This window comes from Echeneis naucrates, chromosome 15 (assembly GCF_900963305.1).
Source record: "Echeneis naucrates chromosome 15, fEcheNa1.1, whole genome shotgun sequence".
NCBI classification, from domain to species: Eukaryota; Metazoa; Chordata; class Actinopteri; order Carangiformes; family Echeneidae; genus Echeneis; species Echeneis naucrates.
Genome location: NC_042525.1, coordinates 6718970 through 6735587, shown reverse-complemented (window position 1 = coordinate 6735587; position 16618 = coordinate 6718970). Strand labels below are relative to the sequence as shown.

Sequence of the window (16618 nt, the reverse complement as noted above, 5' to 3'; positions counted from 1 at the left end):
TAGTAGCTGTTCTGGACTTGATATTATCACACAAATTGGAAAAAAATAAATAAATAAAATAATTATAGAGCGATTCAGAGAAGATGGAAATTTTAAATCCGTATTTCCATGGCAACTGAACAAAAACCACATCTGCCTTTAAAGGTCATGTGACATGATGGAATAGCGCAGAAAAAGACTCCTGAACGGGCTGAGAGGTGAGATAGTCATATTGTTGTTTTCAGCAACAACATTGGGGGTTTCTTTAGGTGAAAAATCATTGAAAAGCAACAGAGAGGACTTTAATTTGCATTTCCTGAAAACTGGTAATTTATCATTACAGATTAATACCAGATACAAAATTTGTGTACATTGCATGTGGTTTGCTTTTTTTTTTTTGTTTGTTCGTTTTGGTTTTTTTGTTTGATATTACTTACTGAGGGTTTCCCTCCTTCCTAAAATATGTTCCCATGTCTGCACAGCTGCACTCTTCTCTGTACAATGAGGCAAAATCTCACGTCAGGTTGTTTTGTAGGAAATATAATTAACCACAATTCAAACATTTTTTTACAGATTTACAACATAAACTGAAGTCAGTGTGACTTGATGACATTTTCATCCTGTCTCCTTTTTATTTTGAACTGCTGGGCTGAGAGCGTGGTCAGACAAGGCAAGTTTGATACTGAGAAAAGGATTTCAGCAGCTGTGCTGCTGGTACACTGGTGTACACAGAACAAAACTGGAAAAGGCCCTTAAACCAAACAAAATCCTGAGCCTGATTTGTGAGACAATGGATGAGCTTTAAGTGAGAAAACGGTGCGTGAATGGAGAACAGGAGAAGAAAAAGCAGATAAAGCTGTGAGGAGATGTGGGAAAAACAAACATTTTTGGTCATTTCTTTTCATCTCAGAAATGTAATCCCACTGTCCTCCATAGATCAAAACATCTCTCAGGTAGAAAAACACCAGAAGGTGCAAGATTTTTACAGCACAAAATAATGTTTAGTGTTTGTTGTTGATTTTTTTTATATACTGCTGGCTCCTTCTGATCAAGATGTGTCTGGCACAAAAATTCACACAAGACCAGAGGTTAAGTGATCAAAAGAACCACACCAACCACAGCCCAAAGAGACGATTGTGTGATCTTGTGTGCTCAGGGGAGATGGTCCATCAGTCTTTCTCTCTCTGCCAAAGTGGCTCTTAGTTTCCTGCAGGTCCCTTCACGTCCAGGGACTGGATGGCCCCCGCCTGGAGGTTGCAGGCTGATGGGTCACAGTAGCCATTAGGACCAGCTGCACCTGGAGGCCCGGGCACACCAGGCTGTCCGGGAACGCCAGGAGGTCCCCTCTGCCCATCTCGACCCTCCCGACCGTAGCCAGGTTTTCCGGGCTCACCTGTGATCACAGTATTCACTTTAGGATTTTGGATAAGTTCATACTTATTAAGTCGCCCCCTCCATACTTAGGAACATCATTCCATTCCTTCATTGAAATGCAAAATGTACTCACCAGGAAGTCCAGGAGGTCCCGGCTGGCCTTTAGGTCCTCGTGATGTGGTCCCTCTGGCCCCTCTGTCACCCATATCGCCTGTAACACAATGACAATATAGTTTATATTGTTACATTGTCTGGACCCCGTCAGGAGCAACCCCTGCCAATAAATATATTACCTTTAGGTCCTTTGCTTCCAAGAAGTCCTGGTGGCCCTTTGAGTCCTGGAAGGCCTCTTGTTCCAGCCTGCCCAGGGAAACCATTGTCTCCTGGAGGTCCGGGAGGCCCTGGAGGTCCAGGCTTCCCGGGTAAACCAGCCACACCAGACTCCGGCCTCCTCAGACTAGCTGCTAACTGGGCGAGCTGTTCTGTTGGAGCAGGAGGAAAACAATAAAACACATGGACCGTTTCTAATCAGTTAGCTTCAGCTGACTGTTATCATTGGAATTTTTTTTAACCTGCACTTTGTCACAAATAATGCTGTAGCAAATGAACACTCATTTCTGAAATCCCAACGCAACTCTCATAGAGGCAACGGTCCAGGAGCTCTTGTACTTCAGAGTGAAGCAGAGCGAGATGAAATTGTGGTCACGACATCCTTTGGGCTTCCTGTTTTTCAACCTTTTTCCACCCAACCTCAGTAAATTGAGCAGAAAAAAGATAATACTCTTTATTTCAAGCAATCAGCGATAGAAAATGTATGTTCATGGTGCGGAGGATCTAATATTAATCTCCTGTGGCTTTGCACCGCATGGTGCTATGCACTTAAGATTCCAGTTTCCTGGCTTCTGATGAAAATTCATGCAGTGGCTCTACAACTGCTCTTTTTCAAGATTTCCTCCCCATCCAGACTCTTTGCTCGGAGGAGGGGAGTGCAGGTCTGCTGGAGGTGAAATAAATTTTTTAGCACATCACGTATAAAAAAAGGGTTAGGGCATGAGTGGAGGAGATGAGTTGTGAAGATATAAGAGCAGAAGAACGAAGAGAACGGAGGTCATGACTTTTTCTACGGCTAGTAGACGGAAAAATTTCATCAATCAAATAAACAAAGGTTGAAGCTTATTTCATGTTTTGGTTACGAGCCCTTCTCTTATTCGTACTTCAGGGCATCGATGCAGCCACGCAGATCAATAAAACAGCAGAAGGGCAGATCTCTGCGTGGGTGTGTAATGAGACATTCGAGGAAAGATTCGAGTCAAGAAATGAGGCAAAAAGGGATGATAAATGGGGTTAAGGCCTATCAGCCTTACCTTGCATGACGCGCATGCAGACTTGTTTGATGTGTTGGTCACTTGGCTCTTTGCCCTGGAAAGAAAAAGATGAAAACATTTTGAGGCTTCTCAGTACTGTTATGAATTCACTTGGATTATTTGATTGTCTCGGATGTCTTGTACGAATGACAACACAGGTGAGTTTTCAGATTTTGAATGAAGCTGCTGTGAGCCTGGCAGGGATTCAGTTTCTTCACTGAGGCCTTTGGTGAGTGCAAAACTCACTTGCTTGTGTCTTCTGATCAGTTCCCTGCTGCTGCAACATTTTGGGGTTTAGAGTTTATTTGCACAAGTTAAAAAAGAAACAACCAACTACGAGGGCTCATGGTGTGTCGTAAATATTTTTTCTAAATATGTTCTGAAGACTTTAAAAACTTCCATAATGCAGTCCCCCTTTATCTGAATTAGTTTGAGCTTTAAACACGGGAGGCTTTACTTCTACCCACACGTTGAAAGTAATGCATTTTAAAAAATTTGACTTTTATGACTTGAAACATGAACAAATGACGACTGATAATTTAGATGATAGTTCAGTTGGGACGATCTCATCTGTTTTAGTTTTGTTTGTTTTGTTTTGGTTTATTTTTGCTCACCCTTTGTGAGTCTAATGCTAAATGAGAAGATCGTTTTGTTTGCTGGTCTTCTGTCTGTCTGCTCACTCAGGTATTTTAGTTATCCTCAAGCACTTTCTCAGGACCCTGATCTGAAGTGTGTTCTTGTGGACATACCGCAGGACCCTGGGACCCTCGGACTCCAGGCGGCCCCCTGTTCCCCTGCATGCCCCGGGGTCCAGGTGTGCCAGAAGGCCCCTCAATGCCAGGCTGGCCTCGACTTCCCTCGGGACCTCTTTTGCCAGACTCGCCTGGATTTCCACTCTTAACAGGTAATAAATCACCAGACCAGATAGAAATATTAAAAAACAACAGCATTTCCATATACAGAGAGAGCAGATCTGAATAATCTGTTTGAACTCACATCTCCTTTAGGCCCAGATTCTCCCGGCTCCCCCTATGACACCATCGATGACACAGAGACATTTTTACTATAACTGAGTTGTTGAATAGTTGTCGTCAGTTAAATTAGCAGTGTTTATTAACTTACAACATCCCCCTTGTCTCCAGGGCTTCCTTCATCACCTTGTCCTCCCTGTGAAAACAAAATGTAAATAATTTAGATTCAGCAACATGTTCATGATTTGTGATGCAACATTACTATTAAGACAAAATGACATCACATGAGGATTTCATACCTGCTCTCCTTTGGTTCCTGCTTCTCCACGGTCTCCCTGTAAAAACAAAACAAAGAGAATTTCTTCAACTAATCAGCTGTTTGCTGTTGAACATTCATTTCTCTCCTGCTGCTGTAGAAAGCAGTATTTAATCTGAAAATTGATCTGAATGGGACCAAAGTAATCTCTGACCCGCTCTCCTTTCACCCCAGGAATGCCAGGAGGACCAGGGAGACCAGGAAGACCAAGATCGCCTTTGTGTCCCTGTAACAAATAACACGGAAAGCAGATGAGTAGAAATTTTGGAGCATGGTTATGTGGAATATGTTGAGATCCACTGCAGTCTTTTAAAAGACAAACAAAACGGTGCACTTAGATTATTTCATAGTGCACAACACCTGTTGGCATCGCTGAAAAGGCAGAATCATGACTTCTCAAAGTAAATAAGTCCTGTGAGAACATGGGAATGTGTTGATAACTGGACAACATCCACACTTTGCGCTCACAAACGCTCAGCCATGCTGCATTTGTGGGCACCGTTCCCTCTTTGATCACTGACCGACTGTCTCAGGAATGCCACCAGAACAGAGGGCTCATTCAGCCTCTGCCGCTTTTTAGTCTCCCCTTACTGTGAAAATAGACCCCATGTGAGATCCAGGCTCAGTCTATTCTCTGAGACATTCCAGTGAAACAACAGCCAGGACGAAGGACTCGGAGGCTTCTGGCCTTTCCAGCCTTTTTCATTCAAAGTACCTAAATACAAACGGTTATTTTCTGCCTCTCCGTTGTATATTCTCTGAATTCCGTACTCAGCAATAAGATATAGAGCTTCCTCTATATATAAATCCTGATAGATTTACTTTGGCTGCCAAGGTTTCACAAAGATTTTATTTTCCAATTCAAGGCCTGAATTAAAAATATTGTTTTTTAGATATAAATCGATCACTTGAAATCCAAAAGTAATTCAATTGTGCTTGTCTTTATAACTTACCCTGGCACCTGGCTTGCCGGATGGTCCTGACGGGCCTTGCTCTCCTATGCCTCCCTGTCAGAATGAGGAAATGAAAGTTAGAAAGTAAAAAATTGAATTAGGATACAATATATGCTGATATAACAAAATATGAGCAACAAAGAAACAATAGAAAACAATAGAAATTCAGTCGATGGAAAATACTCACAGCTTCACCGATCGGTCCAACAGGTCCGACCTCCCCCGGTTCTCCGCGCTCACCCTGTCAGTAAAGTAAGACACCAGTGGTGACAAAGATCAGGGCAGCATGTCACCATCCCGGACGCTCATGTTCATACTTACTGTTTTGCCTGCAGGTCCCATTGTCCCAGCGATGCCTGGCTGACCAGAATCTCCCTGCACACAGACAACCAACATGTCAGATTCTCACACTAGGAGAACGAAAAGTTTGGATCCATGAAACAACATAAGATAGCAAAATAAATGATGAAGTAGATAACCTTAGGGCCGCTGAAGCCTTTTGGTCCAGGTGAGCCAGGCAAACCCTAAAAAGATAAAAACATCAAACGTGCCATGAAAAGGTACAACAACAGCAAAGAGAACTAAAGGGAAAAGATTTCCAACAGCAATGTCACACTACTCCTCTTTAGAAGGACGAATAGAGCACAAGGTAAGATGCTTCAGTGGAGCTTCTGATCCAAATAAGCTTGAGGTGAAAAAGGTGTCCGTGGTATTTAAAGCTGGTGATGACTTTTACTGAACAACAAAATCTTATCGATCAGGCTTTTGCTGCCACAATCAGAGTGTGTGTGTGTGTTTTCTAACTAATGTTCATTTCTAGCTTTCATTAGAAAAAATGACCAATAAGATGTAAACGAAGGCCACCAACAGAGCAGGTTTATTCCATTCTGTTGGACAGACAGCAGCTTTATGCTTTGAACAGGTCCTGTGGGGGGGTCCTCAGGATGCATACAATCAGAGGGTTAAAGGTCATACTCACAGGAAGCCCCTGAAGTCCAACCTCACCAGGAACACCTGGCTTCCCAACACTTCCCTGCAGGGAGACAGACAGTGAACTGAGGCTGATACAACTCATAACAACAAGATAGCCAGTAATTTTATTATTATTAAATAAGATCATTTATAACCAAAATAATTCTTTATTTTTAGAAATGAATCTGTAAAATGAATGCTCTACCTTGGATCCCGGCATCCCAGGAATACCCTCACGACCGTCCACACCTGGTAAGCCCTGATGACAAAGAAAGAAAACAAAATGAAATGAATTGTTTACTAATAATAGATGTGAATAATAGTTATTGGGCGGACACTCACAGCCTCTCCCTTGGGACCTGGCAGACCTGTGATTCCTCTTGTTCCTTGAACACCCTGAACAACACAGCAACAGTAAAGTTAGCCTATTTACACCACCTGTTCCACACATTTATTTTTGACCTTGGAACATGTTGGTGGACACGAACCATTTCGCCTTTGGGCCCAGGCTCACCCATCACACCTCTCTGGCCTTGATCCCCCTGAAAACACAAAAATGAATAATGTATGACTCAGACAGACAAAGTGCTTTCTTTACAAATAAAAGCATGACACCCTTACAGTTGCTCCAGGGACACCCTGGGGACCCGGGACTCCATCAGTACCTCGAGCACCCTGTCAGGAAACAGCATTAGTATTGATGTTGCAGTTTATTTATAATAAACAGGATTGATCATAATTCATAAGGATTTTAGGTATATGGAGGCCATAGAGCTGTAAAATCATAAGCACTCACCAACTCTCCCTTAGGGCCCATCATTCCCATGGCTCCACGAATTCCCTGAGGGCCCTAAAATAATAACACATCCAACAACTGTCTCAATGAGCAGATATATAAGAAACGGACAGGAAAAAAAGATAAAGAGCTCTAACGTAACATCTAATTGATAAAGTATCTCACCGTTGGTCCTTGGGCTCCAACCTCTCCCTGACCTCCCTGCTCTCCCTCCTCACCCTGAGAAAAGAAAAACAGCAACAAGTCAATCAGATGAAACACTGAACAGGCATCACACGGCCTGCTCCGGTCAGCGGTGTGTTGAATAGAGAATGAGGCAGCTAGTCTGAGATGTGTTTTATGCCCACTTCTTACCGGACTGCAGAAGGGGCAAAAGTAAACGATTTAACTCCAAATTACTACTTTCCTGCTCTGCAAATTCCAAATAATTCATATGCTGACTGTGTGGTAGACCTGAGGAGGCATATCCATTAGGATAAATAACAGTCTGCCTCTGAGCCCGCGTGCGTTTTCTACGGCTACAAAGGCAATTTCTTCTTCAATTATGTGCATTGGAACTGGATATTAAGACATGTAAATAATAAATCAGTGCTCACTAACTGTTACACAATAAAGAACTAATAATGCAGTGGAATGGATCAGAGGTCTTATTGCTTGAAGACAAATAAGGCCATGGTCTTGATTCTGTTTGGTTTTATGTTACAATAATTTTCGATACTAAAATAAAAATGTTCATCTTCAATCCGCATGGATACAATGCTCAAGAAAAAATAAAGGCAAAGACCTAAATCAGCCAGGCTGCTGAAAGATTCAAAGAAATTTCTGGTTGTGTGATGAATAAATAATGATGTCTTTATTTATTTATTGCATTATTGTTTTATGTAACATGTAATTAGGAGAACATAGCTGCTGTTCTTTTTAAATGCAAAGTGAGCTACTTACTTTTTGGATAAAACTGTGCTACTGTGCAATTCACTACAAACCCTTGATTTGATTTCAGTCGACATCACAATATAATACACTTTCAACAGCAAAGTGGCATGTGGTTATTCTGTTGTTAACTGTATCTTAACTGTAAACATCTTCATATTTGTGAATTTGCGCAATTGAAACTTTCAGTGAAGGAGAAAATCTGTCTCCTGGAAGGAGCACAGACGGGCAGTAAATCATATCCCTGCACAGGGTGATAAAGAGAGACAGGCCCAGACTCATTTCCATTTATATAGTGCACGGACACATTACAGCGAGAGGGTAGTTGTGCTTGAACATCATTTCACATAAATCATTCTCTGCGCATTACAAGGAGTCAGAAGCATTATACACACACACGTATCACTTCTTCTTGAAATAGAGCAGCTCAAATAATACTTGTCTCAAAGGTGCAGGAAATCACTCCTTTTCATTTAGCTTGTGGATAATCCTCATCTGATGCGGGGCATGTGACATTTGCTGTGTTTTTAAGTGACTATTTATGTAGTTTCATGTCAGTTTAAATCCAATGCTGATGTAACATTTCATAGGACTAGAAAACAGATTGTTCCCTCAGATCATCGTTTACCTTGTGTCCTTGTTTGCCAGGTTCTCCTGCTTCTCCTTTTACACCTTTGTGTCCCTGGAAACATAAAGAGAATAAACACACTGCTGCATATACTGTACAAGCACAGTGAAATGAATTCAGTGTGACACAAAACACCTTTGCTGGCACTTGCCTTCATGCCAGGGAGGCCAGGATGTCCAGATGTCCCAGGTGGACAAGAATTTGGACACTAAACAAGGAAGTTGGAAGTTACAAAATAAGAATCATAAAATACTCCTGACACTTTCATGCAGATCTCCATAAAGCGGCCTTTTACCAGATCAGTGCTGCCAAGCATTCCAGCTGCACCCTGAAAATTGAGAGAAAATAAAAGTTAGCAATTTCATACTGTAAGCTATCACCAACATTAAGGCCCTAAGCAGCTTGTAAGTCACTGAAGGAAGGACAGCGCAGGCATTAGCAACAAGGCCAAATTCATTTGATGCCTGCGTCATTTTTCCTCCCTTGTGAAATAGGAAAGCCAAATGGAATGATTTGCAAGCGTTGTGGGATGCCAAAGGAAGCTGGGTCACTTACTCTGGGTCCAGTTGGTCCACGAGGGCCCTGTGGACCTCTCACACCCATAGCCCCCTGTGGACACACAAAATGTGGAAAAAAACAAAACGTGATCCACTGATTTGAACTACCAACCACGTATCATCAGGAGTCAAAGTGGCAAAATGAGTTTAGAACTATTCATTTACTACCATCTTACAATGTGGTTTTCTTTGGGAAACCTCCATTAGTATGCCCGGCCCACATGAAACATGCTCATATAGTTTTTCACACCGTCAGAAATTTGATGCTTAACATTTAAAATATTGGTTCAGCAGGTCTATTTGCAAATAGTCATCCAGGGTAATTTATTCTGGCGGGCCATATTCGTTCATTCCTTGTTAAAGGTCGATGGCAAATTCAATGTTCTGACACACATTTATCAGTGCACATGGTGAAATATGCCAAAACCAGATTAACTGTATCTCCATAATAAAGGTTATGAAATCCACTGTGGGCTGATACAGACAAGTACAGCCCAACAGCGAAATTCAAACCAGAAGGTAATACACCTTAACTAATTAACTAACTAAATTACTGGGCCGGCTAAATATTTTATATATATATATATATATATATGGGGTTGATATGTTTTTTTTACCCTAAATAAATTTTTTTTCTTACAAATATATGAAAATGAAGATGTTGAATCGTGAAGTTGGTACAGAAAGCGTGATCAGTGAATGATTCATGTGTGCGTGTTCTTGTACATGCTGAAAAAGTTCAGGAGCAGCACTACTTTTAGGTCACTGACATTAGAGTATGCAGCCCGATACAGATGCATCATATTATTTGTAGTGTTGGGAGATGTTCGGAGCCACCTGGAGGCTGCAGCGATGTGAGGGGTGTATCCTAATCCCAGACAGCATGAGCAATAATAACTATTATTCAGTCTCTACTTACAGGGGGCCCGACCTTTCCCACTTCACCCGGAAGTCCTCCAGGCCCAGGCGGTCCCTGTCCAAAGTCACAGTTCAAGAATTCAGCATCAACACAATTTAACAAAATAGGTAACAGGGCAGTATTGATTGTGTAGTAAACAAATGACTTACGGGGGGTCCATCTGGCCCGACACCCTAAAGAAAGACACGTACAGAAGGACTCAGTGTGGAATATATATATTATTTGATGTGTAAAAAATAAGAATGATTTTCCAGCTTTTTTTTCTGATCCTTCCAGTGACAGGAAATTACTCACAGCTGCCCCACGAGGTCCAGGTTTCCCAGGTTCACCCTAAAGGATGAAGAGGACACCTTAGATACACAGACAGACTTTGAGACAAACACTGAAATACTGTGCTCAGGTGAAATTGAGCTGTTGTGAGCCTGCAGACAGTCCGAGTTAACATTCCTGCAGCTCATCACATGACTGAGCTGGGCGCATTTGACCCAGCAATGTTTAGCCTAATGAGGACCAATGTTGGGGCTTCGTTCCCCACGGAGATTACACAGAGGACTTGCCGGATTAAGTCTCATTTGTCATGAGGAATTGGTTTATGCACTGCAGCTCTCGCCACAATACCAAAAGCCTGGACAGCAGCTTGGCACCAATTCACCAACAAGTCTCTGGAGCAGGAAAGGAAGGGCTCATTAGTCACTCACTTTCTGTCCAAGTAGACCGTCAGGCCCGGGATCTCCAACGGGGCCGGTCAAACCCTGCAGAGAGGAGATATCAGGCTTAACTAAAACAAAGTGCAGACAGCTGAAATGTGTTTTTCCCAACCTTATGTTTGAAACTAAATGCACCTAACATCTACATCTATATAATTTTACATCACAGCACTAACAAAGTGCATTAAGAGGAGCCCTTTGTTTTCATAAATAAACATTCGTTTCATGATAACCTCCAAAGTGTTTCAGTATCCACTCCACTGATGGTTCGTGTCCATCAGTCACCTTGAAAGTAAAATGTCCACAACTGTGTGTCTGACTTCACAGACATGCAGGAAAAGTCAGCATCAGGGCAGAGGGCAGCGCAGAGAGCAGCATTCCTCTGGCTCATTTCAAACAAGCTCAGTGAGAGAAGCCATTCCACACTGCTTCGAGGATTCTCAACAGGAGACACCAACAGCAGCCAACAGAGCTGCTTTTGTTTCCACAGTCCTGGTTGTGTTATGGAGGTAAACCACAGCCAGTGGACCACGACGCAGAGAATAAATGGAGTTTATGACCATATTATGATGAGTGAGTGTTGAAATTTGACATTTAATCTACTTAAACATTTAGGAGAGTTAAATCCGCCTACAGATCCTCTTTACCAGTCGATCATCAACACCAGTGCTGTTATGTTTTCCTAACCTTTCTTTAAACTTGCATTAAAAGTGAATTAAACTCAGTTCCTGGTTTATCATGTTACAAAGGAAGTTTAGATTGCTTTAATAAATTCCTCACATTTTTGCACACTCTCCCAAAGTACCCACCCCCCCCAGTCTGAGTAAATCTGAAAGTGATGAGAGCAAACATAACCTATGAAGTGGGCGGCTGACTCTTTGTGGTTCCACCCCTTTGGCAGGTTTGGGGTGTCATTGTAGTCACAAATTAAGCAAACACCAAATACATGAAATGTAAAAACATGGAGGACTCACATCATTTCCAGGAATTCCAGGTAATCCTGAAGATCCGGGTTTGCCAGCGTCTCCATCAGGTCCCTAAACAAAGAGTTGCACAGACACACACAGTTCAAGGGGACGCTGAGAACTAATGTGACAGATCATTAAAAATGTTTTATCAAGGAGTTGGAGTTACAGGAGGGCCGTCCTCGCCGTCTGCTCCCCTCTCCCCCTAGACAACAAACGACAACACAAAGAAGTTAGTGAAATACTGACAAAGGTTTCTGACACACTGTATGGACAATGTGAGAGCACTCACAGCAATCCCGTCAATTCCTGGGACACCTGCAGGTCCAGGAGGGCCAGAGGGTCCGTCACTCCTCTGGGTAAAATAACAACGATAAGATAAGACAATATCCGCTTCGACTTCTGAAGCTGGCCCTTAGAGCTGACATCAGGCTGGTGATGTCTCACAACAACAGAGACATTATGAATAAAGGAGAGCAGGTGCACTGCCTTATTGTAGTCTGACAGACGACAAGTCTCTTGAATACACACAAATATCTGTCTAACAAAGACAAACAGTTTCTGCTTGACCAAAAATGTCAGCAAATGGTGGCACGGTTTAAAGGAAAAGAGAAAAAAAAGCAGAGGACTTAAGACAGTCCAATAAATGCATCTATAAAAAAAATCCATCATCTTGTTGACAGAGAGGACACTCACCTGCAGCTCTGTCCCATCAGTCTGCGGAGACAAAGAGACAGAGCACAGAGAGGGAAACAGATATAAGTCTTACTTGAGCGGAGCAGAAGAGGACAAGCTGCAGCAGCAGGAGCAGAAGTGGCCCTCTGAAGCTGGGGGCCGGAGCCATGATCTCCCAGTTGGACAGGAGAGTGTGTAGGTTTAGTCCTTTCTCTGGGAGCCCCCGACAAAACAACCCAACTGAATCCCCTCCAGCTGTCACATAGACACCAGGGGCTCATGTTTATTCATGGGACGCCCGGCTACCGGAGGCGATTGGCGGGTTTGCGGGGGGGGGACCCCGCGGGGAGGGGCCACACCGCAGACGGCACCAATAGGCAGGACCAGCGGGACATTTAACTTCATACAAACCAACATTTTATATCAACTTTATCCCTGCTGGGACTAATTAAAGCGCCGCGGAGGCTGATCAGGGAACCGTTCTGCTCTTACTGTGTGGATACCGGTTGGGCTCATTGCCTTATCCGTTTATTTACCTTTGGATCAGCTGATTAAGGCAGCATTTGATCTTTTTCAATCGGATCTCAGTTGATCAGGTTTTAATTCTTACCGATGTCCTGGATGGAAGATCATCACACGCCTCAGTCCGCCTCACGTCGCAGTGAATCAGCATCGACTGGAGCTCAAACTTGATAAATAAACACAGGGAACAACGCATGATTATTATTATCGTCGTCATCATTATTGTTATTGCTATCACAGACATGGCCTCCCCCATTAAACTCATCTCTTCGCTGCGTCCAAAGGGAACTTTCCATTAAAAGTTATCCTGCTGCATATAAAAGCGGATAAAAGCTTATTGATCACTTGGTGGATCTCATCATTGGAGTATTATCACGGACCTATCGTGTGATCAACGTGTTGCCACATCATGAGTTGTGCAGCAACATGCCTTTGGAAAGAAAGGGCCTGATGCTTCGGTTTGTGCTCACGTCGTGTTTTCACCACAACCTGCAACAATTTGCACATATTTGTCGGTGGAGCCCGAATGGAGACGCAGCTGACTTGTGCTGGACTCTGACTGGTAGCCTGTGGGCTTTACAAACAGGGTGGTGAGAAAACACAGGGATTCCCAGCGATCAGGACTCTGTCTTCAGAGTGCAGGGTGACAGCACTAACAGGGAGACGGCAGTCTTTACTTTGACAGAGCTAAGTCATAGAAAACTGCTTTTCTTAGAGGAGAGGCCAGGAGAGGCTGTATCTGTGTCAAAAGACACAGATACAGCTTTTGTCTTAACCTAAAAATATGAGTTAAAAACAAAAAACAAAAACACGACTTTTAAAAATGGTGATAGTTGGCAAAAGGTTAATACATAGAGCAGTAATAATTACTCATATTTTAAGAGCTCATTCTGCCTTAAGCAAGTAGCTTAAACCCGAAGTGAAATTAATTTAACATGCATGAGTTGAAATCATGCAAGAAACCGCAATGTTAATATGGTAATGTAACTGTAGGCTGAAAATATGAAGTCAAAATGGAAGCAGTCTAATAGGGTTGGAGGGCTTCCTGATCTGATGCTGGATGATCTCTGAGTGATACTTTGCAGGTCTTTGGCAGCATTTCCTGCACAAGCTGGGTGAGTTGTCAGACCTACCGGAATTGCCATCACTGGGTTGTCTTTAAGTTTTCCAATCAACGTGAACCCATCCAAACTGACTTTTTCCCGGGACTGTATGCTCTGGGAACCAATCATGACACAGTCAACCAAAAGGGTGACGGAGCTCCTGCGGACATCAAGCAGGACTCTGTGCCACTGGTCGTTGAAAAGAGAAACCTGGGGGCTGAAAACCACAGTCTGCCTCCCACTGCCCTGCACTGTGAAGGTAAACTCCAGTGACCTCGACTCCCCGTTGAGTCCGATGGCCAGCTGCTCGTTGCCATTCACATCCTGTATTTGCCAGATATTCCACTTTTTATTTATGTTCCTTGAACTCATGCGCAGCACGGCCACAAAAACAAACTCCTCCGGCAGTCCCCGTGGATAAGCTGATCTGAAACAGAGGATGGACTATTGTGAAACCTCAAGCTTCCATCTTCTGTTAAAAATCAACACCTGTTACCTGTCATTGTCATTGGAAACTATTGTGTTCGTGATGGAAAAGTTATATATTTCATAATATAGAGAGAAAAACTTTCATCATGTCATTCATTTCAGAAGCGATGTGATGGAAATGTGACCCATCCTGGACATTCAGGACCATGGACAGGGTAAATTAAGTCACACTGGCTCAACCACTAGATGTCCCTCTTGCCTTGGGAACTTTGCAGCTCACCTTGTGTTGATTCTGAAGTTGAATGCTGGACCTATTTGATAGGCAACATGCTGAGGAGATGATCCAATGACCTTTTTCACTCTCCCCCTTCTTGCCAGCTCAGCAATGTGGAACTGGGACATGATGTAAAATCCTAAAGGCACAGGGGACGAAGAGGAGTGGTTCAATTGAAAATCATCTCAGAGGTCGCTCAGGATCTCGAGTTGATCATTTTCTCTTGCTGAATAACACTTTTTATAATGCTGTCAAAGTAACATTTCCATAGAGAGAAAGTGTAAGCCCTTCAACAAGATTGCAAGCTATTAATGGCTAACTGTACATAATTGGTGTTTTTCTGCAATATGTTACATAAGCCTCATGTTGCTGTGCAGAATTTTTGACAATGGCAGGGTCAATGTCACAGAAATAAAGAAATAAAAAGTATGAAGACAACTATGCTACAAGTTTTCAGTGAAACCACCTGGGAAACGATCCCCCCCGACATTTATCTGTGGGCACATGGATTGTTGTGCCAAATGAATGCCAACTTGAGGTGAAAGCCGCACAGCTGCAACGTGGAAACAGAAGACAGGCCATTAGTAGATAGTGTGTGTGTGTGTGTATGTGTGTGTGTTGCAAGGAGGGAATAACAGCTTGGTGTTTGGAGAGCTGCACCACTGCCTTGAATAAATATTGAACTATCTCTCACTGTTTGTGGGTTCCTCTTTAACACTTAAGCTCTAGATTTTCCTGTTCTTGCACATCTGGACAGGAAGTTAACGGTGTTCATCAAGTTTGAGTAAAGGGCTGGCTCCATGGGGGACCAATATTATAATGACCATTTAACACTGTTAAAATGTGTGGCCAAAAATATATGTATCAATACATTTCATACATTACCAGTACGTACATTTAGAAACAGCCAGAGAGCTGAACGCTTTTACCCAGAAATGTTAATGCTGAGCGGTAAACATGTCATAAAATATAGATAAGGCCAGCAGTCTGTCAGGATGAAAGACAAAAATTGGCTAATGAAAATGTAAGAATGCAGTCATATAAGTGCATCATATTGAGGGATGTCAATTAGCAGATTGTGTCAGCTATAAAAGAGAAATGGCTAATAAAGCTCAGTACATATGAATAAGTTATTCAGTACGTCAGGGAGAAGACACAGTAAGGCAGAGAAACTGCTCCTACAAACAGGAACACCAGCATGATTATTGTATGTATGCATGTTTTCAGTTGACACTTGCTGACAATCGGTATGGAATTACCCAGCACTGGAGAAATGCATTCAATTTTAAATGATGAAATTTAAATAGTTAAATGTATTATCTTGTCAGTTTCTCTGTGGAGGACTACTTACTCTGAGAATGCAGTCCTGTGCAAAGATACTTTGGGATCACGTAGCAGCAGCACAATGAATACAGAAGGATATTTCTGGAACATAATAAGAACTGTGTTACTCTTGAGCAGTTGGAATCATTTGCATAACACTGGTAATGACAAATCATATTATAGGTACAGTCTCTATTAAGCCAATTATTTACCTTTTGACTCCACCCATTTCATTGCTTGGTCTGGAAATGAAAAAGCACCTGCTGCTGGGTGTTTCCGCAGATTGGCTTCCAGAAGAGACCCTCTACAGCTGCTCCCTCAGCAGGAGTGAAAAGCTCCAGGTCACAGTGAGGGGTCTCTTATAGGCTTGACATTTATTTGGGGGACTGAGTCAACAGCTTCCAGAGTGTCAGCTCTGCATTCCACTGTGGTTGTCCTCCAACCACCTTGGGTTTGATTTATTTTCAAGCATGCAGTGACATCCTATCCCAGGTTTATTTCAATGATTATTATTTTTTTTTTATATATAAATATAACTGATAAAGCAACAACGTTCCCATGTGGTGGTTCTGTTCATCCAGCATTATTGGGGCTCTACATTTTCTGTGATTTCTGTGGTTGCTTGGTATTCAGGCAGCATTGTTTCCATTGTAGTCATCTTGAAAATCACAAAGAAGGTGTGATTCATGCTGCAGGAGGCAGAAAATAACCCTAATGCTTCTCATGGCTGCTGCTCATGTACATATATTTTCCATTGTAATGATAATATCTAGATATGATAATCTAGAGAAATGCATTGCATTTTTGCAGGGCAGCCAGCTTTCATAACGCCTTCATAGGGAATTGGTTTACAAAGGGAAC

The 16618-nt window shown here is 42.6% G+C and overlaps 1 protein-coding gene across 3 annotated transcripts; it reads right to left on the bottom strand.

The window, feature by feature from the left end:
* Positions 1-495: 495 nt before the first annotated feature.
* col9a1b (collagen, type IX, alpha 1b) lies at positions 496-16280 on the bottom strand. 3 transcript variants are annotated; one of them, XM_029520806.1, is made up of 38 exons: positions 15970-16280; positions 15786-15859; positions 14901-14987; positions 14441-14573; positions 13762-14158; positions 12717-12794; positions 12128-12148; positions 11724-11786; positions 11601-11636; positions 11441-11503; positions 10458-10511; positions 10054-10089; positions 9909-9932; positions 9760-9813; positions 8839-8892; positions 8579-8611; positions 8435-8491; positions 8284-8337; positions 6891-6944; positions 6726-6779; positions 6551-6604; positions 6418-6471; positions 6272-6325; positions 6135-6188; positions 5937-5990; positions 5437-5481; positions 5279-5332; positions 5145-5198; positions 4958-5011; positions 4159-4230; positions 3988-4023; positions 3840-3884; positions 3714-3746; positions 3467-3613; positions 2718-2772; positions 1647-1835; positions 1487-1564; positions 496-1372 (listed from the first exon to the last, which is right to left on the bottom strand). In XM_029520806.1, exons 1-38 carry the CDS (start codon positions 15984-15986, stop codon positions 1179-1181), a joined length of 2769 nt encoding a protein of 922 aa, XP_029376666.1. In that variant the 5' UTR covers positions 15987-16280; the 3' UTR covers positions 496-1178. The 3 variants fall into 3 exon arrangements, with proteins under 3 accessions (XP_029376666.1, XP_029376669.1, XP_029376670.1); XM_029520809.1 differs by lacking the exon at positions 14901-14987; XM_029520810.1 differs by lacking the exons at positions 12128-12148; positions 12717-12794; positions 13762-14158; ... (2 more) ...; positions 15786-15859; positions 15970-16280 and adding an exon at positions 12201-12339 and having other exon boundaries at positions 1179-1372.
* Between the last annotated feature and the right edge of the window lie 338 nt (positions 16281-16618).